The sequence below is a fragment of the Uranotaenia lowii genome, chromosome 2 (assembly GCF_029784155.1).
Source record: "Uranotaenia lowii strain MFRU-FL chromosome 2, ASM2978415v1, whole genome shotgun sequence".
NCBI lineage: Eukaryota > Metazoa > Arthropoda > Insecta > Diptera > Culicidae > Uranotaenia > Uranotaenia lowii.
Window position 1 is genome coordinate 172019408 of NC_073692.1, and position 26566 is coordinate 172045973.

Sequence of the window (26566 nt, forward strand, 5' to 3'; positions counted from 1 at the left end):
ACTATTTATCAATTATTATGATTTTTGCCCCTAGATGTATGCAGCATCATTGTTTTTTCGATTATAAATGTTTTTAAAAGAAAACGTTAAAAAGCAAGGTAAAACTGATTAATTAGAATTTGTAAACAATTATGAAGGTGTTTTGTATCCTTTACGATCAAGAAAACTCGTAAAAACCGTAAAAATGGAGACTGAGCAATATAACCTCAAAGCATCAATTCCTGAACAGCGAAGAAATCTATTTTTAAATCAAATTTAAAGTAGTCCAATAAATTTCTGCAACTATGTTTTACGTTCATAGGAGTCCAGTACTGGTTTTAAAAATATGAAACATGCCACAATCCCCTTAGTAGGAAAAATAATCGGAAATATTAGTGATCAATATTACCCTGGATTTTGAAGACATTAATTTTGGAATTTAATGCTCAAATGAAAATGATAATGATGATTTATGATTAGAAATTTAGAATTTAAATTTAGAATTGAAAAACTACCATTTCGAATTCACAATATAACATTAAGAATTAAGTCTTGAGAATTTAGTGCCAAAGGTTTGGATTTCAAGAGTTTAGTGCATAAATTTAAGAATTTCTTTTTTGGAATTCAGAATTTATAAATAAGGATTTAGAATAACAAAATTAGAATTAAGAATTAAGAATTCAGAATTTACAATTTAGAATTTAGAATTTAGAATTTAGAATTTAGAATTTAGAATTTAGAATTTAGAATTTAGAATTTAGAATTTAGAATTTAGAATTTAGAATTTAGAATTTAGAATTTAGAATTTAGAATTTAGAATTTAGAATTTAGAATTTCGAATTTAGAATTTAGAATTTAGAATTTAGAATTTAGAATTTAGAATTTAGAATTTAGAATTTAGAATTTAGAATTTAGAATTTAGAATTTAGAATTTAGAATTTAGAATTTAGAATTTTGAATTTTGAATTTTGAATTTTGAATTTTGAATAAAGAATTTCGAATTTTGAATGTAGAATTTAGAATTTAGAGGTAAGAATTTAGAATTTTGAATTGAGAACTAAGAATTAAAAATTAAAAAATTGGAATTTAGAATTTGGAATTTAGAATTTTGAATTAAGAATTTAGAATTTTGAATTTAGAATTTAGAATAACAAATTTAGAATTTGGAGTTAAGAACTTACAATTAAGATCTTAGAATTAAGAATTTAGAAATTAGAATTAAGAAGTTATAATTTGTAATTTAGAATTAAGAATTTAATATTTAGAATTGACAATTTAGTGCATACTTAGAATCTAAAAGTTAAGAAATCAGAATTTAAAAATTAAAATTTCCTATTTACAACGCATAGTTTAGAATGAATAATCTATTGATGTGAATGAAATGTATACCTTTATGAAATTATCGGACGAGTACAACTTCATTACGAATTTTAAAATTTCGCAACATTTTTCGTGCTAAACTCAGGAATGAAGCAAAGATCGAAATATGTCCTTTTCCTTTTTAGGATGTTGAAACTAGCCAAATTTTGAAGTAGCTTTAAAATCTCAACATTTTTAAATTTTTATTTGGCAATATGTATTTGTAAAAAAAGGTTCCAGTAGACAAAAGCTAAATCCCTACGCTTCGTGAACAAGAGTTGACATTTGCAAACCCCCCCTTTGTCCGTTTAGTTATTCCCGCAATGTCCAAAAGTCCACTTTTTCATTAACTATATGCTGAATGTTCTTAATCCAACATAAATTGAATTAACATCATGAGAAAACAAACCGTCAGCGAGCGCGGGGGCTTTAACACGCACAAAATTAGCCGAAAAACAAGCACCTGATGGCGCATCCATTTACCGGTTACAGAAACATTCGCGAATGCAATCATGCAATCGTTTGGCGATTGTGTTTCGACAATCATTTGCGAATCTATTCATCCAACGAACGTCGTGGTGAAAATAAAAATCGATCCAGTTAACTGTGGCGAATGTTTCGGCCATCGGTTCATTCACCCAAACCTATTAAAAGTTCATTCATTCGGATTGCCAATCCGACCAATCGGCGATCGTCTGTTCACGCTCGCATCGCCGATGCTACCATCGTGAACGGAGCGGGGATTGAGAATCGTTAGCGTTCATGCTAGTGAACGAATTTTTCCATCCTTGTCCATGGCAGTTGACGCAACGCATAACGAAGAAATTTTCTCTGAATTCGTTCGATTCGTTCGATATGAACAGAGTGGTAGGGTGCCCAAACTGGTGCCGCATACTCCAAGACACTTCGCACCAAAGAGCAGAACACTGTCTTGAGAGCGTATGGGTCCTCAAAGCTCAAAGTATTTCGTCGCAGGAATCCAAGCAGAGCGAAGGCTTTAGCTGTTGTTGTTGCGATATGCTGATTAAACGAGAGTTTCTGATCAAAGGTTACTCCAAGATCCTTAATTGTGACAACTCTTTCGAGCAGAGTGTCACCAAAAGCGTAATCGAAGACCAAAGAATTTCTGGTTCTAAAAAAGCTGATGCACTTGCACTTTTCAGCGTTTACTTCCATTCCATGTTTTCCACACCATGCGAGAAGTCTGTTAATGTCTTCTTGGAGGGCAGCGCAGTTATTAGTATGTAATGCGACGTAAAAAACACGAAAAATCTGTTAATTTACTAGTAAATTGGCCTTTTTTGTTGATAACTCGGAGAATTTGCTGGAAATTTTCCACTTATGAAACATGTTAGTCTAGAAGGATTTTTGCTCTTCAAGACTGGTACCTACGAAAAAAGATGGATTTTTGAGTAATCTATTATATAAAATTCTCTTGTAACGGTGTTTGTAGTACTACTCCTCCGAAATGACCCAACCGATTCAAATGAAATTATTTTTAGAATATTCTGTAGGCATGCGAATCGGTTTATATCGAATAAAAACAACTAAAAGTCGTATCAATTGTCTGTAATCATTAAATTTGTAATAAATTGAATCAAATTAAAGTCATGGCCTTCAATTTTTTCGACATTTTCTTTCCTCTGGGCGCCGGGCGGTTTGTTTTTTGTCTCCATGGTCGAGACGTCGCGAGCCAACGTCGCAAGAGGATAGTAACCGTGGCATAGCATACTGATTGTGATTGGAAATATTTGGGCGCGCATTTTTCAACCAAGCATAATTTCAATGCATGGATGGCCATATGAAGCCTAGATGTGTTTTTTTTTCTTCTTGATTTCTAGATCATTTGTACAGCACAGAGTAATGAATGACGCCTAGATGTGACCCAGATTGATATTTTGCCGATCGAATCAAAACCATTTAAACTATTTGAAAAAATTAAACTTTAATTCGTGTTATTTAAAGAAGGAATTATTGTCTGAAAAATATGAATTTAGTACTAATGCAAGTGAAATACAGACCCCGTTCGTTTTTGGCAACATTCCATTTTGGCAACATCCGAATGGTTTTTAGAAGTGACATTACCTTTTAGTTTTCTCTATAACAGGACCAATATAATTTAGACAAACACCAAATATACGTTTTTACGTTCAGAAATGGTGATAGAATACAACAACAAAAACATAAGTTTTTTAAGAAAGTTATAAAGTTATAAAGTATTCAAAAATTACAAATAGTTGAAAAATAAATAAAAAATCAAAATCAAATACAATAAAAAGACTAAAAATGACAAAGTCAACTGAAAAATGATGAAGTACGACAAAAACAGCAAAAATGACAAAAAAACAAAGAAATGCATCAAAAACATGAAAAAAAACTATAAAAATTCAAAAATGGTCGGAAATTGCCTTAAAAGAACGTAAATTATAATAAAAATAGTTATTTACGGACATTTGAAAAAAAAAGAAAAGTGGAAAGATTTGGTTTATAATCCAATACGCATAGCAACATATTTCAAACATGCACAAATGTGCTTTACTGAAGGTGTATCAAGCGCCTTTAAATTTACATAGCAACCACAAAATCCGTTGAAAATTAACAGACACATGAACTGTACAAGAGCCTGTCCTATAAAATGGATTATACAGGATTTATGTTTATGAAAAGAAGTGCAAACGATCAACATTGAAAAAAATGTATACATTATTTCTTAATTTATAAAAGGTAGGGCCCAAATAAACAACCTGACTAAATAAACTTATCTTTTTTTAAATCGTTCATTGAAAATCTGTTCACAGGTTCCCTGTTTGTTTACACGGAATCAAGTGCGGACTTAACATTAACGTGTGTTTTTGTATAACATATTTTGGCTACATAGAAGAGACTTTAGATGCGCTTTTTTGTTGAATTATTTTTTTGTTATTAATATTCCAGAAGCATAAGTGTTTTGGTAGCAGAAACAGATTTTTTTTTATAAGTTTTTATTACGACCTGAAAGTGTTGAAAATAATATTAACTCATGTCATTTCACACGGTGAAACAAGTGGCAACGCGCCTTCTACCATGAAATATATATTATTATTTCTCTAAAATATTCAAAATTATTTAATGTCTTTGTAAATGAAGGTCTTATGGTAAAACAGTATTCAGTGAAATTGAAGTACCAACCATTATTTTATTCTGGAGAAAAACTGCAGATATATCAATGAACGGGATAAAGAAGACAAACAGGAACAAGTATTAAATTCATTTTAAAGTCTTTTCTTTTTGAAAGAATATGAAAGATGAACTGTGATGATATCCATTTGCACTTACCCCGATGTTTCTTTAATGAAAATAGCTTTTTATTTAAAAAAAGACACTTAAATGTTTTTTAAGGTTTCAAGGTAAATTAACATGAAAATTTCCAGAAAATAGAATGAATGAAATTATCGTAGCCTTAACAGATTAGTCTTTTTTATGTATTTAATTTTAATTTCCAATTGAATGTTATTGAATCTTGAAAATATCACATATTCTTGAATGAAATCGCAGATCATCTTCAACACTGTTCAGAAAAATTTTAAATCGGACAACAATGGTTTAAATTGGCACGTGTGTCTTTTACGATAAAAAAGAAAATATAAATACTGTAATTCGGTTGAATAACAAAAAAATTAAACATATTTTTTCTCATTTCAAAACCAATCGTTTAATTGATTTATTGGGTTAATGTTCAAAGGAATTAAATTTGCATTCTTTGCTCGAACAAATAAAAAAAAAAGGGCGAACTTTTATTTTTGAGCATGATTGTATGTATGTATGTATGTATGGTTCCCCCATCGGTAGCAAGGTCCTGCCTATGTCTGTGTGGCTTGGCCTTCGAATTTCTTCTAGGGCTTCCACGGTCCGATGGTTCGTCGAAGGAAGGCATCCAACCCTCGGAAACCTACAATGGCCGGCTACCCGTGCCGCTTGCAAGAATCTCTTTAGGTTATCCCCAGATGCATTCCTTCTAATTTAATATGTATCTTGAAAATAAGGAAATTGACAAATTATGGTATGAAATGTACAGTGATATAATAATAAATAGCATATAATTTATAAAAAAGCAGTAATAAAAAGTAAAAAATGAAACATATAATATTTATGGTGTTTAACATTAGTAATGGTTTTTAAAAGGATATAAATCGCATGTAATTATTAAAATGTGCTTAAATAATGTTCAATAAAGAATAATACTAATTAAAATAATAAGGCATTTTAAAAGGATACATTATGGAAGGGATACCCTGACATATCCATCCAATTGTACAGCTGCAAGTACTTGCTGTGGTAGCTGAAACTCAAACAATAACATCATTATAAACTGTCAAACATGTGTGTGTGTGTGTGTGTGTGTGTGTGTGTGTGTGTGTGTGTGTGTGTGTGTGTGTGTGTGTGTGTGTGTGTGTGTGTGTGTGTGTGTGTGTGTGTGTATGTGTGTGTTTCCTCCTCTTTTTCATGTCGTTCCTGTGATACAACACAATAATCTTGAATATAAATGTAGGTAAATGTATTAGATTCTGTAAAAGCATATATATCTGCCTCTGCTGAGGCCCACTGTTGTGGCAATTGGGTATATTGATGTCCAGTATTTTACTTACAAACATTCAAAGTGAATAAAACTAGCACCCCCGCATACCGACAAAGCGTTACGATCTTGAATTATTTCAAACGTGAAACTTTTCAAATACCAAGCAAATGTGAACAGGAGAGTGATCGCAAACATGAGGACTGATTGCCCAGGACAAGAATTTCATAGACTCCATCTCATTCGCACACCTTTGGATTCATATGCCACGTTTCCGCGCATTTGCGTGCAAGTCTCTGTTTATCGGCGTATTAATCCCTCCCGAGAGAAATTATATGCTCTCGGCCACTCACGTTTTACGTATATTACACACGCACACCTACGCCTTATCTTGTGGTGTTTGTCTAATCAGCAATTGACCGGTCAATTCGACCCATCCTCTCATTGATCTATGATTCAATCTGTACCGTTATATTCCCTTCTTCAAAATCTAGGCTTAGCGATTACAACAAAATCTTCTTATTTAGCTGAAGTAAATCTGAGCTAGGCATTATATAGATACGAGATTATTTCAATCAATGAATTCTAAAAAATATATTTTAAGGATGCTTTAAAAACCGCGACATCGGAACTGAAATATAAGTGTTAACTTTTATTTTTGAGCATGATTGTGATGAAAATATGGATATTAATAACCACTGCTTCCAAGGGTGAGGATAGGGAAAAATGGTTTTTAAAAAAATTTCTCAAATGTTTATTATTTCTTCAGTTCTTAAAAATATACCATTCAAAGCTAAATATTCTGGAGCTAAAAGTGCTGCGCTAGGCAGAATGTTGGGAAAATACTCCAAAAATTGTGCGATATTCAAAATTCTTCTTCCATAAAGTTTCATATGCAAGAAATTCCAATAAATGAGAAACTTTTGATTTCGATTTCAACCTTAAAGTGAACTCGAGCAAAGCGGAGTAAATCAACTAAATGGTATACAATAAATGAAACATAGATATAATCAACATATGTTTATTTATGGAACAAGTTTTTTTTTTCCTGTTGGGGAGAGAGTCCACTGCGACCATTAAGTTGATCTATTGTGGTTTACCCCGCGTTATTTTTTTTTACTTTGCTATGCTACTTGACACCCCTGCACTATTGGTTGAAGTTGCAGTTGTTTACCGGTAGCACTACGAGCACACACATCACTAGGTTGGATCTCCAAGTGCAATCTAAGTTCCCTTGAAAAGATCCAACCACATGCATGTGCTGCATCATTGGGGCGTACAATTCCAAGGTATTCACGGCTAGCATTTCACTAATGCTAAAACCGCCAACCTTCATCATACTATGTGTGCCAGGTTATGTCACGACCGGGATTCGATCTCATGAACGTTGGCTTAGAAGACAAGTATGCTATCCTCTAGGCCACGATCTGCTGGCAAGTATAAGGAACTTCGGAACAAGTTTCGAAGAGTGGATTTTTTTAGCATGAGGCTTGCCAAGTTTGATGGTTACGTTGAGTGCTGAAAAAGTCGAATTTGCGACGGGAAGCTGATACCTGATACCATTCGGCAATATTCAAAGCATCCGAATCAAAGAAATGCTAATGAAAAGTATTCATGTAAAATGCATGTAATATTGATTGGAGCAAATTTTTTGATAATTTATGAAAAGACCCTTAAAATTGAGTTGAAGTTCTTAGATTGGATTCCGAGATAATTAGGCGGAACAATTCGAGCGAACGGAAAATATGGATATGTAAAAAAAACTAGGACATGTTCAAGAAAGCGAGACGATTAACGATGCTTTTTTAAAGTCAAACATTAAAGAAAAAATGCAAAATAGACGCCAAGTTTAACATGGTAAGACGAAGTTTACCGGGTCTGCTAGTATACATATATATGTATTGGAATGGTGATAAAGAATAAGGGTTTTAAGAGTTTCTAAAATGTCCCGCTTTTTTCTGCGATGTCCCGCCTTTTGTTCGTAAAATGTCCCGCTTTTTTCTGAAAGTATCTGGTAAGCCTACAATATGCACTATTGACACATCTACCCGACAGAAAAAAAAGGTCAAAATGTTCAAAAATACCAGCAAGAATTCAAAACCGATTAAGATTCAAAACATTGGCTTCCACAATTTCGAACTGAAAACAATTCTTAACTCTGCTTGTTATAATTGACCTTGACCTATTTTCTCCCCCTCCCAGGTATAATTTCTTAGATTTCCAATAGACGGAAATATGAGATAAACGTATCTGGGAAGAACTGGATAAGTCGCCTTGTACGACATGGACCTGTATCCCAGTGGCAGTATTCTCTAGGCCACTGCCACAATTCATCGGAAAATTTTTTTTTCAAAGAGTACTTTTATAAATTTGAAAAATAACCGCTAGCAGGCTCCGGTCCACAGAAGAATGAAAAAAGATGTTTATAATTCAGAACAAATTATGAAATTTTCCATACAAATCTTAAAGTAAAAATAGATAAAGAAAACGTTACTTGAAAAATTCTGCAAAAATTAATGGATTTCGCGTGGTATTTTATAAGGCGAATAAATGTTTGTTTTCATGCAAAGCATCCAAAAAGGTCAAAATAACTATCAGAAATGATGGAAACTAACACATGTTCAAAATTCTAAATTTCAAAATGGAAAATAGCTCGAGTGTGCAAATATGTGCAAGATTTTTGTTTAGCACTTGCTTAAGGGAGGAGTAGGGTCTAACACTTTCAAAATATCGATTTTTTTATTTTTTTTATTTTCTTATTGTAAAACATTTCACAAATTTTCAAGTCAATCGAAGCAAAACTGTAGAAGTTATAGGCCTTTTGTCTCTTCTTATCTAATACTGCAGGAGAGAGAGAGAGCAGAAACTTCAAAAGCGTTTTTCTCGAAAGCACATTTTTAAAGTCCGTGGACATCGTCATTTGAAAACTACTTATCCGATTCTTTTCATATTTGGAACATATTTCCTACATATAAAATACCAAACCCCAACCATTTTCCTTTTTTTTACTTTGGGGAGATTTTACAGATAAAAACTGGCGGATTTTTTCGTGAAAAATCGTAGTTTTTACTTCAAACAGCCACAAAAATTTCATAATTTTTTTTAAATTTAAATAAAATCGTTGGGGTCCAGAAAAACATCTATTTAAAATATTTTGCTCTGATTTTTTGACTTCAGATGATTCTGTGCTGAGATACACTGTCCACCGCAAATCCTGTTTTCTAAAAGGCATCCTCGAAAGTGCCCCGTCACCGGCTCATTTTTCAATATTTTTCTACGAAAAAATTACTAAATGTTCTTTTAACAATGCTTTGTAAAATGCAAAAAATTTGAATACATTTGTTTGAACGATAGCTCTAAAAAAATTCGTGAAAATGGTGTTTTTTTTACCCGTTAGACCCTACTCCCCCCTTAAGGAAGTTTTAAGCATTTGTGTGATATGTGAAATTTTTCCCGGCGGAGCTCGGAAGATGAACCTGAAAAATAATTTTTTTTTTCTAAATTTTTCTTCTATTTGGTTATGCTTTTCTACCACAAGTGTTTGCTAATAAATGATCGCAATTTCAGCCTTCATTGGCCACATTGAAACAATATTTTGTAAAAGAAATTTTGTTCATAGTCACATTATTGCACTTGAACGTGTCTTCGCGAAATACTGAAAGATGAAAAATGATAATTTAAATACATATACATATGTTTCGAGTTATGCCATCACTAATACACTAAACCGATTGTTAAAAACCAACAATAATAATATGCAACAACTATCTAATAACTGAAAAAACAAAAAGATGTTTTTTTTTCAAATTATAATTGTGAGGTTTTGGCCAGTTTTTGGGGTAAAATACTCCTGTGTATTGTACCTACATTCGCGAATGGCAAAATTATGTTAAAACGACTAAAATTAAAATCAAAAAATATTGCTTTCTTTCTTGCGATATGTTTAGAGAAATTTCAAGCAATTCGTTTTAAATTTTAACAAACTTTATATCGTTTGAAGTTTTCGAGCGCAAAATTTTCATTATATTTATTTTTTGTTGGATGCAATCAGCGACTTCAAACGAACTGTAGCCGATCGATTCCTCGGGTTTTAGTTATGGATTCAAAATGTTTATGCACATTGTAAATCATTATTCACAGTAATTCGTATCGTTTCTCACGCCACTTGACGTCTGACCAATCTCGTCATCACCCCCTTGGTGAAGCATTAATGGACGTTTCCATAAAAGTCTAACCTGACCCGGCTAGGCAATCGGTCAACACGAAATCCAGCAACTAATTTTAACAGCTCACTCATATATTTTGTGTTGCTTTCTTCCACCAATCTCGGTTCTTCATCTTCCACTCTCGGGAGGTGTGGGAGGAATGGTTCATGAAGCAGCTCAAGGTCGTTCGTCACTAACGGTACGATTACCATACGGGCCAATATTTGACTCATGGAGCGGCGTAAACCAATCCCAAACCCTCAAGTTTGAGGGTGTGTAATTAGAGGTAATTCAATTATGCTATATTCAACCCTCCGTGAACTGTTTCGTAGTCGACGTCGTCCGGTTCGTTACGTTTTTATTTATGGCACTTTTAAAAGCTTCCAGTGTGCTGCTATTGTTTCTGGTAGAAGTCCATTACTCGTCTGGCGGGTTTGGCAGGGGTGTAAAGGTGAAGCTACAGTTTAACATGTGTCATTATTCCATTGTTTGGATGACATATAGCTCGATTCCACAAAGCTTTAGATTGCAGTAAAAACAATAAAAAAAACAAAACATATCCGAGGAATTGGGCAAACAGCACGTACCTAACCTACAAATAGCGGTAGAAGTTGGCGCTTGATCTAGTTGTTCATTTTTCCCCTATATCTTCAGATCGTACACGGTGTAGTACGTCTGCAAAACTGGATATGATAGAACTCGTGGTCGTCGGTAGCAACATTTTGCTTTGAGCATGCGCCAGAAGGAAACACTCTAGCCAACACTTGCTCATAAACACGGGGTAATAAGCTGCGTGTGACCTTACCTGCTGCAGTTGCTGAATGGCCAGTAGCAGCATTTGGTAATAGATGTTTGCATAGAGTTGCAGAGCTTGAGAAACTATAAATCATGCAAAATAAATCATTCTCGAACTTACCTTTCTTATTGACCCTTGCTGTGAGAAATTGCAAAACATAGTCTGGTTTCTAAAAAATTAGATTAGCTAACTGTTCTAGAAATATTATTTTGCAAGGATGATAGAAACTTTTACCCAAAACTGATTTTAAACATCTGAATATTTCTTTCTCCATCATTTTCAAAAAAATGTTCAGATTTCCGGATTCAGATTCCTATTTATTCGGGATTCGACCAGACCGAACTGAACGCCATCAGCATTTTTTCATTTTAACACTTTAACTTGATGGGCAAATATTTTCATCAAGAAACGGAATCTTTTATGCTTTTGACCCAGAATTGATAAATTATATTTCAAGGAATCAACTTTGAACAATCATATTCACTTTTTGAACCTACAACTTAAATCACACAAGATCCAATATCTGTTGATTCTAAATTTTTACATGGCGCTCAGTTCAGTCTGGCCGAACCACGGCCATTTATCCTATTTATATTTAATATTCCATGTTTGTCTGCCAGGTGGAAAATATGCAAAGTAAATAGAATCAATCAATTGAACTTTTCTGTATGGCCTAAAAATAATTATATTCATCAGTGAGCGGATCTAAAAACACTACATTTTACAAAATTTAAAAAAAAACATGAATTTATTGAATAGCCCATGTTTCTCATCAAAAAGTAGTTTGCTGAATCAGAAAATGAAATTTAAAAGAAATCACAGTGAAACAGTTTTTGAGTTATGCTCAAAATGTGGAATACAGAAGAAAAAAATGTACTTTTACTTGAATCCAAACAGCTCCACCAAACATCTCATTTCATCAAAATGAAGGTGATTTTTTTCCATCGATCAACTGGATTTCATTTATTCAAAAGAATAACAGTACTTTCGATATTTGGGAATTTACGATCGAAGAAACGATAAACAAAATTTAAAATTTTATCGCCACACAGTTCGGTGATCCCACAAAGCCGATGGAAAAGGGTCGTGAAAAGTTTAAATTCGAAAAAAATATTTGTTCCAACGTTCAATTATTGAAAGTACACAACAAAACATGTGTTTTGAACTTTTGGACTTAATTTTGATTTTGAAACCCTTAAAATCCGTGCCTCATAAGTCCCAAATTTAGTAGACTTTCAGTCTTTCGTATAAAAATCCGATCTATTTGTCAAATATTTTCATTCATGAACGTAAATGTTTGCTACTGATTATGTAAAATATAGAAAATAACAACTGAAAACAACAGTTTCTTTGTCATAAGTACATGGTATTCACCGGAATTTTCCCCAAGCAGTGCCGTAGAAAGAACTGATTCATGGGGGGGAGGTGGGGTTGTATTTTTTTTTTTTTTTTAAACTTACTACTTAAAACTAAGACTATCCTATATTAAAACTAATTATAGAGAGAACGAATCTCTGCGATGGAAGACTGCATCGATTTGCCTCTGAAGTTGGAGATGATTTTGTTGGCCATCTCTTCGATCGATTCAATGCCCGCAATCCGATGAAGATCTTCGGTGCTGTGCCAAGGTGGAAGCCGCAAAATCATTTTCAGAACCTTGTTCTGAATCCTCTGGATGGCCTTCTTCCTCGTCGCGCAGCAGCTAGACCAAATCGGAACTGCGTACATTATCGCTGGTCGGAATACCTGTTTGTAGATTAACATCTTATTTCGCAGACACAACCTGGATTTCCTGTTGATGAGAGAATAAAGAGATTTAGTATATTTATTACACTTAGATTGAATATCTTCAATGTGATTTTTAAAAGTAAGATTCCGATCAAGTGTAAGTCCCAGGTACTTCACGTGATCAGACCATTCTAATGAAACCCCATTAAAAGTTATGGAATGATTTTCATTAGGTTTTAAAAATTGAGCTCTTGGCTTATGGGGAAATAAAATAAGTTGAGTTTTGGAAGCGTTAGGAGAAATTTTCCACATTTTCAAGTAATTCAAAAAGGAATTTAAATTTTGTTGCAATCTACTGCGTACCACCCGTAAATTTCGACCTTTGGCTGAAAGCAAAGTATCGTCAGCAAATAATCTTCTACCTTTTCCTTCTGGGACATCAGGAAGATCAGAAGTAAAAATATTGTATAAGATTGGCCCAAGTATACTACCCTGAGGGACACCAGCTCTAATGGGTGTCCTTTCAGAGCATGAATTTTGATAGCTTACTTGTAAGGTTCGGCTAGTCAAATAATTTTGAATAATTTTGGTGAGATATACAGGAAAATCAAATCGAGCTAATTTAGCTACTAAACCTTTGTGCCAAACACTGTCAAAAGCTTTTTCAATATCAAGAAGAGCAACACCAGTTGAATAACCCTCAGATTTGCTAGCGTTAATCATATTAGAGGTGGGGTTGTATAGTTATTGGTTTTTGTCTATGATTTTTTTTTCACACATTGCATGAATTTAAAAAAAAAAAAAACACAACTTATAACATATTATATTTACAATGAGATTTTTCATTTTTGGGTACTTTTACATTGAACTATTAAATCGTACCTTTAGAAAATACGTTATAAAATCTTTAAAATAGTTAGCTCAATTTATGTAATGAAACTTAGTTACAAAATATGGAATTCACTTTCATCGATGGTTTTGATCTTTTTTTGTTCAAGAGCCTGTTGGAAAAGCGTTTTTTTTATTGAGTCTAAATAAGTTTTTTGGGGAAGCCTTCAATTTCTTGAACAAATTAAATAAACTTATTATTCCAAACTCTTCAGCAAATTCAAACATTTTAAACGTATCGATGGAAATAAATTATATTTTCAAAAATAACTCTTATTTTCAAAAATAAATCATATTTTCAAAAGTTAATGTTTGATTTTTTTCGGTTCGAATCGGGTTCTTGCAAACTTGATCCAAAGTTTTTGATTCAATGATTTCAATTGGTAATTTGGTTTTTGAAAAAACTTTAATATTAATAATGTTCAAAATACACCAAAAATATAGAATTTTGTGCAGATTAAGAAGAAAATCAGCTATATGTCTCTTAAACAGCAAATGTTTTGCATTGAAAATCATTTCCATAATGATAATGCTGTGGAAGACATCTGTTTAAATAAAAATAAAAAAAATTCATTAATAAAACTTAAAAAAAAAACTTGTAAACTTTGAAAATAAACTCAAATTATACTAAATATTTGTGATTTTCAGCTTGTTTGTGTGTACAAACTAACTTTGAATAAAAATTTGAAGTTTTGAAATTCAATTAACAATCACATTCATAAGTTTGTGATCTGTAAATCACTCGACAAAACAGTCCATTTGATATTTTTCATCATGATTGTAAAACTTATTTACGAGCTAGATTGCCATTTTGGAGCTTCGTTATAATAGAATTTATGATAAAAAAATAAAGGACTTTGATATTGAATATGAAACAAAAAATTTGTTTATTATTTTCAGAAAATTATTATTTTACTAGTAAGCCGAAAATAAACCCACGAAAAGAAAACTATTATCGAAATATTGAAAATGCATATAATTTTCGTAAATCACAAGTTAAATTGGATATGCTTATGCTTATGCTTATGCTTATGATACGTACACAGCCAGATCTTGTCAGCATCCCGGTGAATAGTAAAAGTACATTTACTATTCATCTTATCAAGGCCGGGCCCACTGTGCAGTATTGGACGCAGAGACGACTGGAACCAGGGGAAGAAAAAACGTGGACAACAGTACCAGACGTTCCCATGTTCATTTGATATTTATTCGTTGGGAGCATAGATGCTAAGATATTTCTATGCTCCTTGGTGTTGGGCCTTCCTTCAAGGGATGGAAATAAGTTTTTTCTACATAGAGTCCAAAATTGAACAATACAATAATTAATGAAAATTCTTTAACCATTATACACTGTTCAATTCTGGATCATTGTACCTTCATCCCAGGTCATTGACCATGGTTATAGCGCCACTGCTCGCTTTTGAAAAGATTTGAGAAGAGCAGGGAAATTATTAATATAGCACCGAAATCCTTAGAATCTTTTCCGTTCTAAGATATTTTAGCGCCAAAAAAGGAATATACTGCAAAGAATCGCAAAAAAAAAGAAAAATTAGTTTAAAAGAACTGCTACAGAATTTGGAAACGGGCCCTAGCACGATTCAATCAGCAACAATAAAGTCAACAGTAGAGGAAAAGAGAGAGAAGCTTAGAAAAATTAATAATGGAACATTCTCACCGAGTTTTTCTGCTTTTGTACCATTTGATGATTTTTGCACCAATAAAGTTCCAACAAGTTCCAAGCCCATATTCCACAACGTCACGTTTAAACTGTTTTGTTCCAGAAACAAATTCACCACTTAACCCGGACATTGGATGATTTGTGTGGGATTTTTCACTTAACCCAGACACCATACATTTTCACAAACAGATCGCCCCAATTTCGGCAATTTTCAGATTATCCGAAAATCAATGCAACCATACACTCACGACGCCGACGAACTATCTGACGCTGAATGGCGGCAGAGCCTTTTCATAATATTATCACTTTTTTGTTAAAAATTTCTTAGCTTTTGGGAGTCTGATGAAATAAAACCTAACAGTAACTTGCAGATGAAACCAAACGACACTTCAACGACAATAATGCTTACGTAACAAGCTCTGATTTTATTTGAATATTTCCCGAAACCCCATGTCACATGTCACCATGGCAACCAGTTTGCGCACTCATCACTCCTTGATAAAATTCAAACAAATTCCTGGGGCACATGTCTATGGAACACATGATTGGATTGAACCTGTTTGATCGACAAATGCATCGGCTAAATATTCATCAAAAACACTTTTCGCATCAAATAACGCATATCACCGGTAAACTCCATTTTCACTTTTAAATTGTGCCATTTGCTCTAGTCCCAAACCATTTCTCCCAATCTCACAATGACAAAAAAAAACTGCGACAAAATACACTCATTGGTCATCGTATCAAATCGCTTCACAACTTTCGAAAAAGTTCAACTCTTTTATGCTCTCACTTTAGTCCACCGATTTATTGGCTAAATCATTGTAACTTGATACAATTTTCTCTATGTTTACTGACAAGATGATATTCAAAACAGATAGTGGCATCTAAGGGCACGCTGGAGACAAAAAACGAACCGCACCCGACGAAAGTACAACGATCTAACTGTGTAAAATTGTTTCCGTCAACAAACATTATACAGTTGTAAAAAATCACTGCACTCGTTTTTATTACAGCCCTCAAGGTATCAAAAATTCAAATTGCACCGTTCAATCGTTTTTTAAAACATGAAAAGTCTCATTAAAACCGACATTTTTCGTTTTTTCCAATATTGTGGAGCTCTGGAAATTTGCTACAGAAAAAAAACACGTCTAACCGATTCGACCGCAGCCTACTCTTCCTTCGTAAATCAGAAGTTAAATTGGATATGATAAGAAAAATGAAAATTAAACTAGGTTTTCAAAGTAGCCTTTTGTTTAAAATTTCATATAATTAAAGCTATGATCAATTTGTTTCTGAGCACTTTATGTCGGTGATAGCTACTTTACTAGAGCTCGGATATGCAAACATTTAGCAGCGTTGTGCTGGTTATAAAAAGGACTATCTCGCTTATTATTTTCGGATTTTCATATTTACGTATGTTTGAGATATTTACGATGCAAAAAGGCATGATAAAAATAATTTTGCACAATCGCCTCGGAAATTCTTCATTGTCGTTTTAAAAACTCATGAACTGTTGATTTTTTCTGATTTTTTTTTGGCACAAATGGTTAAGAAGTATAAAAAGCCACTCCAGGATGCTCACAACCCTTGATCTCAATTATGGTAAAAAGTCTATGGTTATTAGGGATAAATGAATGCAGACCCCTTAACTATGCTGTAAATCCGTTTCCGGCAGGCAAAAAAATGTTGGCTGTCTAGTAGATACCCAGCAAATAACTAAAAATGAGCAGATCCATGGACCGCAACTGTACAACAGGTTTTGATGTAATATGACAGATGTGTTCTGATTGACAAAGAAGTTTATGTTAAAACCGAATTTAAGAGGTCAAATTCTTCGAGATGTCTACTCATGAAAAGGTTCCAACTAGATTCCAATTGGTTTTCCCAGGTGAGTTTGAGTAAAATATCATGATTCTGCAAAGGTTTTGCTTCTGTGGTGAAAATAATAGATCAATACATGACGGAAAAATTGTGCAAAGATAAAAAAGAGATTTTATGATAAAGTAAGAATATTTCTTGAAATCATTGGTCAATTATTTTTTCAATATTTTTACAATAAATATTAAATGAAAATCTTCATTTTCTTTATAGAAAGTTTACCGATCAAATGAATAGTTTTTAAAATACACACGTTTGTGACTGCCCGGTTTCTAAATGATCATAGCCTTATTTGAACTTAAAATAAAGGTTCGAAACCCGATACAGAATCCGATTTATGAAAATAGAAACACAATTTTGAGCATGCGAATATAAAACAGGAACTTTTGAAATGGGTTTAATTTAAGTATTTAGAACTGAATTTCTAAAAACAATTGAGAAAATTTTGAAAACCCGTTGCAGAATTCTGAACTTGAGTTGGGTTTTCGAGGTTTTGGCATGAGTTTTGAGTCAAGATTTCTACTCTTGATTAACCATACTAAATCATCGAAATTTGATTACGAATTAAAATTTTTGAGTGTAGAATAAACTACCTCGCTTGCTTTTCTTGGACTGTTACGTTACGTTCCTACGGTCATGGCCCCATGTATGCTTGATCTTTGCTCTAGATGCTTCAAAATTCAAACCGCAATTCTTCATATAGCTTTTAAAAGAGATTTCAAATTCTCTGCCATATCAAAAGATCTTTTCTTATTCAAAACCACTTTAAAAATATATTATTGCTTATAATCAAAGGTTTGAAGAACCTCTTAGCTGAATGAAGCTATGATTATATTACTGATTAGTTCAAGACGAAAAATTATCTTGATTTCAGCTTTCGTTGTTCCACAGAAGTCCTTGTAAAATTGTCATAATGGTAAACAAACAGACAACTGTAAAGTTCTAACATTATATTTCGTGCTCAAAAAGAACTACACAACATGCGTTGAATTTAAATCTTCAACTTGTAGAATGAAGAATTCGAATTTTGGGCAATTCTTGTCGAAGGTAAACTAAAGTTTTAAAAAAAGATTTTTTTTTTTGAGAAAAAAAAAATTGTGCCTTATTTATGCACCATTGAATGTACGAAGAAGAGTTATGTGAAATGCAAGTTTGTTCATGAAACTTAAACCTCTTTCCAATCAATTGGCCAAGTTGGATTTAAGATTTGATGAAGTAATATGTTTGACTTTAGTACACTAGTCACTGCACTGTGCGACGCTTCTAGACTTGATCTAGGTATTTAAAAAAACTAAAGACCTTTAAGGTCAATTTATAATTAAGAACTCTGAGCCTATTGCTCTCAATGGATCGATAATAACTGAAAAATTTCAATGAGATTTTTTTTTAAATTTTATTTCCAAATTAGCAGCCGATTCAACATTAGACATACTTTTCAGTATGCTTAGTTCAAAATGCTGTAAACTGGTGGAGTAAGCGGGATTTTTTTTACATGATAGCTCGCTTAAAATCAATTTTCTAGAAAAACGTTTGTGGAATATATAGCGAATAGCGAGTTAGCGTTTTTAAGTCGGACACTGAACATCAGAACAGACTTCAGGTTCAGATTTCGGATTACAGTTTTCAGATTCAGATTTTAGATTCAGATTTCAGACTCAGATTTCAGAGTCAGATTTCAGATTCAGATTTCAGGATAAATTTCAGGATTTTAACTATGGAATCTTAACATCTAGCCATTAATATGGCAAAAAATCACATCGTCAGTTGGAATGAAACCGCTAAAATACCACACAGAAACCCAACAAACAGCGGAACGTTTAAACGAGGGAGAAATATAAAAAATCCTTATCATCCGGGTAAACCCTTCAGGTGAGAACACTCATCTGGCGAAGCTATCTTTATTAACCTAAGCTTCAACGAGTCATTTAATTTGCGATAACTGACTCGATTGGACAGGTTCTGCTTGCGCGCGGTTTCAAGTACGTACATATAACATTTCTGTTGCATTCCATGTTTTAAAGATTAGATAACCTTTTAAGTGACCAACAAAAATATCGAAACGTTTTATGTAAAACAAACGAAGAACCTTTTTAAATTTTAATTGAGATACACATTTTCGAAATATTTCAAAAATGCCAGTGAACAATTAAACAAAAATTCAATTGTTGAGTTCAAAGGGAATGATTCAATTGAAATATGTGATGTCGTGTTTTTTATACAAAGATACTTATAAGTGACTAAAAGAGTAATTTGAATAAACCACCCACGTATCTGTACTGATGACAAAAAAAATTATTCAATCTATTCCAGTGAAATTACTTCGATGATGACTTAAACGTGTTGGAAAGCGATACACGCGATATGCATTATTTGCCTCGATCAGGCGCTACCTAGCCTCTACTAACTAACCAAACTGCTAGTTGACCATTTGGCTGACCATTGGATTGTTTATTTGTTTTCTTGCAGATTTGCCGCTCGGTTGTGTCGCTGAATTCAACAACATTCCCCCGCCGCCGGCGACATTGAGGACGTTCCATTCCCAGCCTTAGTACCAGTTTTTTTTCCCTTGCTGCCACCAAAAAACAAGTCATCAGCCTTTTCAGCGGGAGTTTTGGTTTCTGCAAGTAGAAAAGTGAAAAACGTGTTTTGGCGATTTTGTGTTGTTGTTTTTTGCGAAACGGAAGAGTTTCGTTGTTGGGGCGAAAAGTTGACGTGATTAGATAAAAGTGTGCGGACCACCGGCCTCTTTGAGAAAAAAAGTTGCAAGATGCCCAGTAAGTTAGCGGCCGCCTGTAAAGATGAGCTCCGGGTTCGAAACTGTTGCATGGGGTACATGCCTCCGGAGGAATTTGTTAAATCTCAGGTATGTATTTTGAAACCTTATTTTATGTTAGGGATCATTCCGGAAAAATTCATTTTTCATTTTTCATTCGTTGAAATCATTATTCGGTTGAAAATTCTCAATTATTAAGAAAGCATCGTAACCATAATTTTTACGTACGTCAGTGAAAAAAGTGAGTAACCAAGAACAATTCCCACCTCCATTTTGCTCATGTGTTGGATGTTTTATGAAATAAACTGATACTATTTTAGTCCCTGAAGACTTTTATGACGTTTTATTGGAAAAAAAACAAATGTGTTAGACCCATTTTAATTTTTATCTTCAGAATAGAAAGTAACCGTATAAGGAAAAAAAGATAAATTCATCAAAATAAAAAAGTAAAAAAAGTCAAAACATATTACATATCTGTCCTAAAAATAGCATCAACTATTAAATCAAGCAAAGGCATAAAACATTTTTGGTATTGCATGTGAGCGTCGCGACGCCTAATAACACGTTAACCCATCATTTCATGATTTTTTTTTTTTTCTTGAAAAAAATCTCAATAGTGCGCAATGATGAGGAATAAATGTACCCAATCTTGGCCTTTAAGGCATGGATGACTAGATTTCCCATAATTGTAGTCTTCCTGTTATGTGTACCTTCAAAAGTCTTTCGACAAATATGATTGCTTACTAGCCTGAAATGCAGTAAAAATATGTCCTTGCTAGAAAGCGGTTGATAATTTGAGATAAACCTGATCAAACTTTTGATTGAAATGCTCCTTATTGTAGCCCCCGCGCCGTATTTTGGCCCTTTATGAGTTCCTTAAATTGGCCGTCTCTAGGAAAAACTTGCCTCACTAATACAATAACAACCCCCACGAATTCATTGAAAATATCCCGGAAGGGAGCACATCAACGTTCTGTATTGTTTTCAAATAGTCGGAAGTACGAAATGTCAATCAATTTTTTCAATTGATATTAGCATGTAGAATTATAATCTCACGTAGAAAAGCTTTACCTATATATTTCAGTTTTTGTGTGTTTATAATTTCTATTATAAGTTCCAAACTACAATGCGAAAATCCCTGTTAATTAAACTTAAGCAACTGTTGTACAAAAAATAATGGACTTTCGGCTCCGTAAAACTAAGTGGTTTGAGCCGTTTCAAATAAACGATTTGTAAAAAAAAAATATAAAAGTTCCAAACTATTGCATTGGTTAACATAAATATGTTCATTAATCAAGCAAACAAATCGTTTGCTAAATCTTTAACATGCAATTATGATAGATCTGTTTCCATTGAAGTTAACATGTTAATATAAGATGGTAAATGGTAATTTTTTTTTATTCCACTCCCATAAAAGGAGGACCGACATTTTAAAAACCATTATGATCGAGGCAAGAAGCAAGCAAAAGCTTAAACTTAAGTCAGCGAACGATTCTTTAAATCATACATATTTAAAATGTCGCCCTTAGGAATTTTCTAGCAATCGTTTGCGTACACCGGGATAGCAAACAAGACAAATTTTTGCTCACTCCAGTCAGCCTGATAGAAATAGATTGCATCTCACTCATTCGTTTGGAAACTATAGGCAATGGAAGCGAACAACAAATTCAAAAGCTGGGTGAAATTCAAGCTGCATCCCACTCGCACTCATGCAAAATCATCACCCAAACTCGGCAGCGCTTCTTCCGCATATTCCTTTCCTACAGAGAACAGACGTCATCACCTCCTGCTGATGCACAGTGATCTATAGTAAAAAACAAACTTGGTCAAAATATTATTTTTGATTTCACATGAAATGGCAAAATTCAAGTTCGTTACAACGTAGTATTTCAACATTGCAGTGCAATTATTTTTTTTTAAATAAACATAATATTTAGAGTGTCATAACTTGAGCTTTATAACAATTCTTTTCAAAGCAACACATATGTATGTATGTATGTATGTATTTCTACCACCCAGGTAGCAAGGCACAGCCGGTAGCAGCGAGCAACTTTTACTTTGCAACTTGTACAAGATGCATCAACTGGAAATGCTCAATAGTCTTTGAATGGACTGTTTCAAAAGACAAGAAATGTAAGCAGAGGCACCTACATATCTAAATAAGGATAGGATAGAATTGTTTCCATCGAAAGAACATATTAAGCTTAACTAGCATCAGGATCAAGCCATTGCAACGCAAAGCACTCAGCTGGGTGGGGAGACGGACCCGTCCTCAATTCACGATCCCTTGCTGGTAAGGTAGCCCAATGCTCTCCTCAAGAATCGCTTCAATCGGATGTCCGGATGGCCCAAACCAAAACCCCATAAATATTTGTGGAATATCGACAGTAAAAATTTATAAAACAATAAGATGAGATGTTAATTGATGCATAGCTATGTATATGATGAAGTTAAAAAACAATGAAATTATTAGAGTTATGGAAAGAATAACTAGCTAAATAAATGGATACAAAACAAATGAAAAAAAATACAAACTTATATCAAATAAATAAATATTGAAGAAAATTTAAATGAAACACTAATTTCAATAAAAAAATTGAGTAAGAATACTATTTTCATATTGCGGCTTATCAATGAATTAGGACGGTACACTCAATAAAGTGCAAACAATTTCGCGTGAAATGGGTTAAGGTTTCTTTTCTGATCAACATAATTAATCTAATAATAGAAAAATCTGTGCATGCAGTAAACTCTCAAAATTTCATTGAAATATTAATTGAGGTTTCATGTTAATACATATAATCAGAACATTCTCACCAAATTAATTTTGTCGGTTGTAAAGCCTTTCCCGTTTCTGTTGTCAGCCTGTCCCGTGATCCTACTCAGTGATGCCACATTTCTATCGGTATTTTGAAACCCGAAAAAATCTTTTATCGGTATGTAAATCCTAAAATCGGTATGAAATTCGGTATTTGAGGTTGATATTCAAAAATGCTTACATTTTCAACTTCCTAACGTATTTTTCTTTAAATAGAAGCTTGCAATAAACAGCAAGTCTAAGAGCTCTTATTTTTTTTTTTTTTCGATTATAGTCGTTTTACCATCTTTATGGCATTCGCGACTTTATCAACGTTACAGTTGGCGGATCGTTATTGAAAAACTATCCGGTACAACTGTGTTCGATGTTTACTCTTGGGCTCGAACTCGCGGACATCGGCTCAGGAGACAACAGACTTGCCAACTGAGCTATATCACAAGCCCTGAATAAGAGCTCTTATGAATGTTCATTTTTAGTTCAAAACTAGGTGACTAAATGTGTTTTAGCATATATTATTGCATTTTCTCCATAACTTGGTTCTAGGTAACACTAGTTAACACAAAATGACGGTTTTGAAATTGTAACAGAACATAATGTTTGTTATGACTTGTACATTTTTTTTAATTTTAAAACTATTTGCTTTTGCTAACGAAATCAAAAATCACAAATGAAAATTCAGCAGAAAATCCGAAATAAGTATTTCTTTCCAGTACTCATAACTGAATGGAAATTTATTTTTAAAGTTACCGTTTGATAAGAAAAATAGGAGCATGACGATCATCTTCAGGTTACACGTTGTTTAGGCATATAAATTAAGTAAAAACTTGAGACTTTGATGTTTGGCTAAAGTGGGATGTAAATTTGATAAATTCAATAAGGCAATAGAACCAGGTCAACCTAAAAGAAATTTTAATTTAGTAAGCACTTACAAATCCAATGGCTTTTTGATGTTCGAGGTAAATATGGACCCAAGTTGATGTTCTTCGTTTTATTGATGGATTTTCGCCAATCTGGCCATTTCAGCTTTTAGTATTAGATATGAGTTCTAGCGATTAGAAAAAGAAATGATTGCAGAAAGTTGGGAGAATTGTTGCTTATATTTTTTTATAGCCAATTAAAAATTAATTTTATTTTATGAAAAATCACGCATTAGTCATATGAAAATCCAAGAATTTTATGCGAAAATAAATGATAACTGTGCTCTAAAAGAAGGTGTTCTTCCGAAAAAGATTAAAAAACACTTAGTTTTACTATAACTGAAAGTATCCATTTTAGGTACTTATGATATCATTTATTTGGCTAACAAGATGCAGAAGGATTGAAGAACAAATCTCGACATACCCCGTCTGGCGACGAGTTAAACAAGGATTATATTCAAACGGTGTATGTATTTCCTTGAAAAGTTAGCATCTCACGAGACAAGAGCTTTAATGCGATCGCCAATTGAAATGGACCTTAAGAAACTTCTATTGGCAGTCGCAGAAGGTCAAATTTCAGCCTTGAGCTTAGTCCATTGGCTTTGAAGTTAGTACCATAATAGTGCATCATTTGACAGAACAAAGGAACAAAACAGCGCGAACAACTGAACGAATTATGAGAGTGAGCCGTGGAGATCTTTACAGAATAGTTTAAAAGTTGTACAGATTAAATTTACGCCACGCCAGCTACCGAACTTTGTCTTCTTTCTACGAGACCTTGACGAGGATAGCTTGAATGAAGTGTAATGTTGAAGTGGAATGAATTTTGAGTTAAAATCTTAAAAATCGGTATGAAATCGGTATGTTTTGCCAAAAATCGGTAATCGGTATATACCGATTCTTGGTCAAAATTTTGCTCAAAAATCGGTATAATTACCGGAAAATCGGTATGTGTGGCATCGCTGATCCTACTGTTTGGGATACGTTCACACAATCGCTTACTGCATGCGGTATGCCTCATGTACACTATTCACCTCCACCAGTTGGGTAGGCCTCACTCCAAACACACGTACACATTTGTATTTAAATTGAAGCTCGAAGAAAAAGAAATGTGCAAAACAATAAATCACTTTTGCGCAAACGACGAGATTTTTCGCGAATTCGCGACCAACAAAATCTGCACACACGAAATTTCACAAAAGCCCCTTGACTCGGGACACTTGATTCGATTTAACGAAAACTTCCAAAAATATTGAAGAGCCTACGGAACTAAACGCTAACCAAACAAAACCATGCTAATCTAAAATCACAACACTATAATAAGCTCGGGCTGAAAGTAATTCACCCCACTTAAACAAACATTTCAATAAAGATTCTTTTTTTAAATCTTGCATTTAAAATACACTCAGCTGCTCATTTCACCCGCTTTTCCCCAATAAGATGCTTGTTAGAAAACTTGCATACAATCTTGTATTGAAGCCCCCAGGTTCAGGCACTTTAACACCAGGCATTAACACTTTCGTTATGCTCTTTCTTCGATCGGCTTCGCGAAGATTATATTAATTTATCCATTTCCACCTTAAAAAACAGTTTTTTTCCTAAAACTCCATACGAAATTTTCACAATAACAATAAGCTTAACGAATCCTTGTGATCCCAAACACACTTCTTCGTGCAAAACCGATTTTCGATGCAATAATCCGCGGAGCTCACACCAGACCAACCGAACGTAACCAAAGTCAGACCCGAACTGCCTTTTCAAAGCAACACATATGAAGCAAATATTCATCTTCAATACAAATGAAATTAAATCAAAATACGTTAAACCTCATTTCCAAATGTGGAATTTTTTGAGTATGGATATAGTTACTTCAACATTGAGATCCAAGATATCAATTAGGATTCGGATCCGGTAAATTAATTTATTGAGAGGTAAATTTTATTGAGAAGAAAAGTTTACGAAATTTACCATAAAAGAGCAGCTCAAACTGTAGCATTATAATTCCAACTAAAATGCCAAATACGCTTGAGTCGGCTTGAGAGATGAATAAATTGATTATAGTCCAAAATACATTCATCATATTTTTTATTTATTTCAATCATTCATTTTACTTTCGACCGGCTCTTCAATTTCCAGACCACTGTGCACAGGGTTGCCAACATGTATTTTAAAAAATCAGGGAACTGGTGAAATAAAAATCAGGCAAAATCTGGCTACATAAGTAACGGAAATTCCTCTAAAAGTGATGACCTTTTTTTTTTGGTCATCACTCTACATTTTTACTGTGTTGTGGGCCTACTTGGTTGCATAATTCTACTGAGTCAAAGCCGAAAGATTCCTTTTCATTCCCTTTTTAAGATATGAATTAATGGGAATCTTTCGATTGGTTTTATTCAGCCACATTTTCGCTTTTTAACTTCAGCAATGGTACCTAATTTAGTTCCTTACTACCCATTTTTCATCACATTCGCAAAAATCAGGCAAAATCAGGCATTTTTTGAAAAATCAGGGAAATTCAATGGCTTTTCAGGTTGTCAGGCAGAGCCTCGAAAAATCAGGCAATCCCTGAAAAATCAGGCATATTGGCATCTCTGACTGTGCACTGTCGGCCGACGAACGGCCGCCGGCTGCCGACTGCATGCTGATATCGTTTTCACACATACATGCATACTTCTATCTGTGGAATTGCATGCCAAGATTAGGCGAAAAATATGTTTATATTTTCTTGAATTTTAGATAGAAAATGTACGTTGTTTGGAGTAGGGGTCCCCTACTACACAGAAAAAAAATCTGAATCCTTAACAACACTGAAATTGAAAAGCCTTTAATATTACATGATATCGAACACGATTTATTGATGTAAATTTATGGATTGAAAAAAGTTGAATCCATAATAGCACTGAATTCTAATGACATGAATATTACCTGACACGGAACGCGATTATTTTATGTAAATTTCCATCACATATGATGTAAATAAAAAGAAGCATCA

General features: G+C 33.5%; 1 protein-coding gene across 2 annotated transcripts in view; it reads left to right on the forward strand.

Annotated features, from left to right (window-relative positions):
* The window catches only part of LOC129744737 (protein rolling stone), a 178233-nt gene that overhangs the window by 72448 nt on the left and 79219 nt on the right, over nt 1-26566 (forward strand). Inside the window, exons 1-2 of one of the 2 annotated variants that reach the window (XM_055737423.1) lie at nt 19016-19045; nt 19533-19929. In XM_055737423.1, the coding sequence (XP_055593398.1) occupies nt 19834-19929 (96 nt within the window). In that variant the 5' untranslated portion in view covers nt 19016-19045; nt 19533-19833. Of the gene's footprint in view, nt 1-19015; nt 19046-19532; nt 19930-26566 lie in introns of those variants that run through there. The other variant, XM_055737422.1, reaches the window with a different exon arrangement.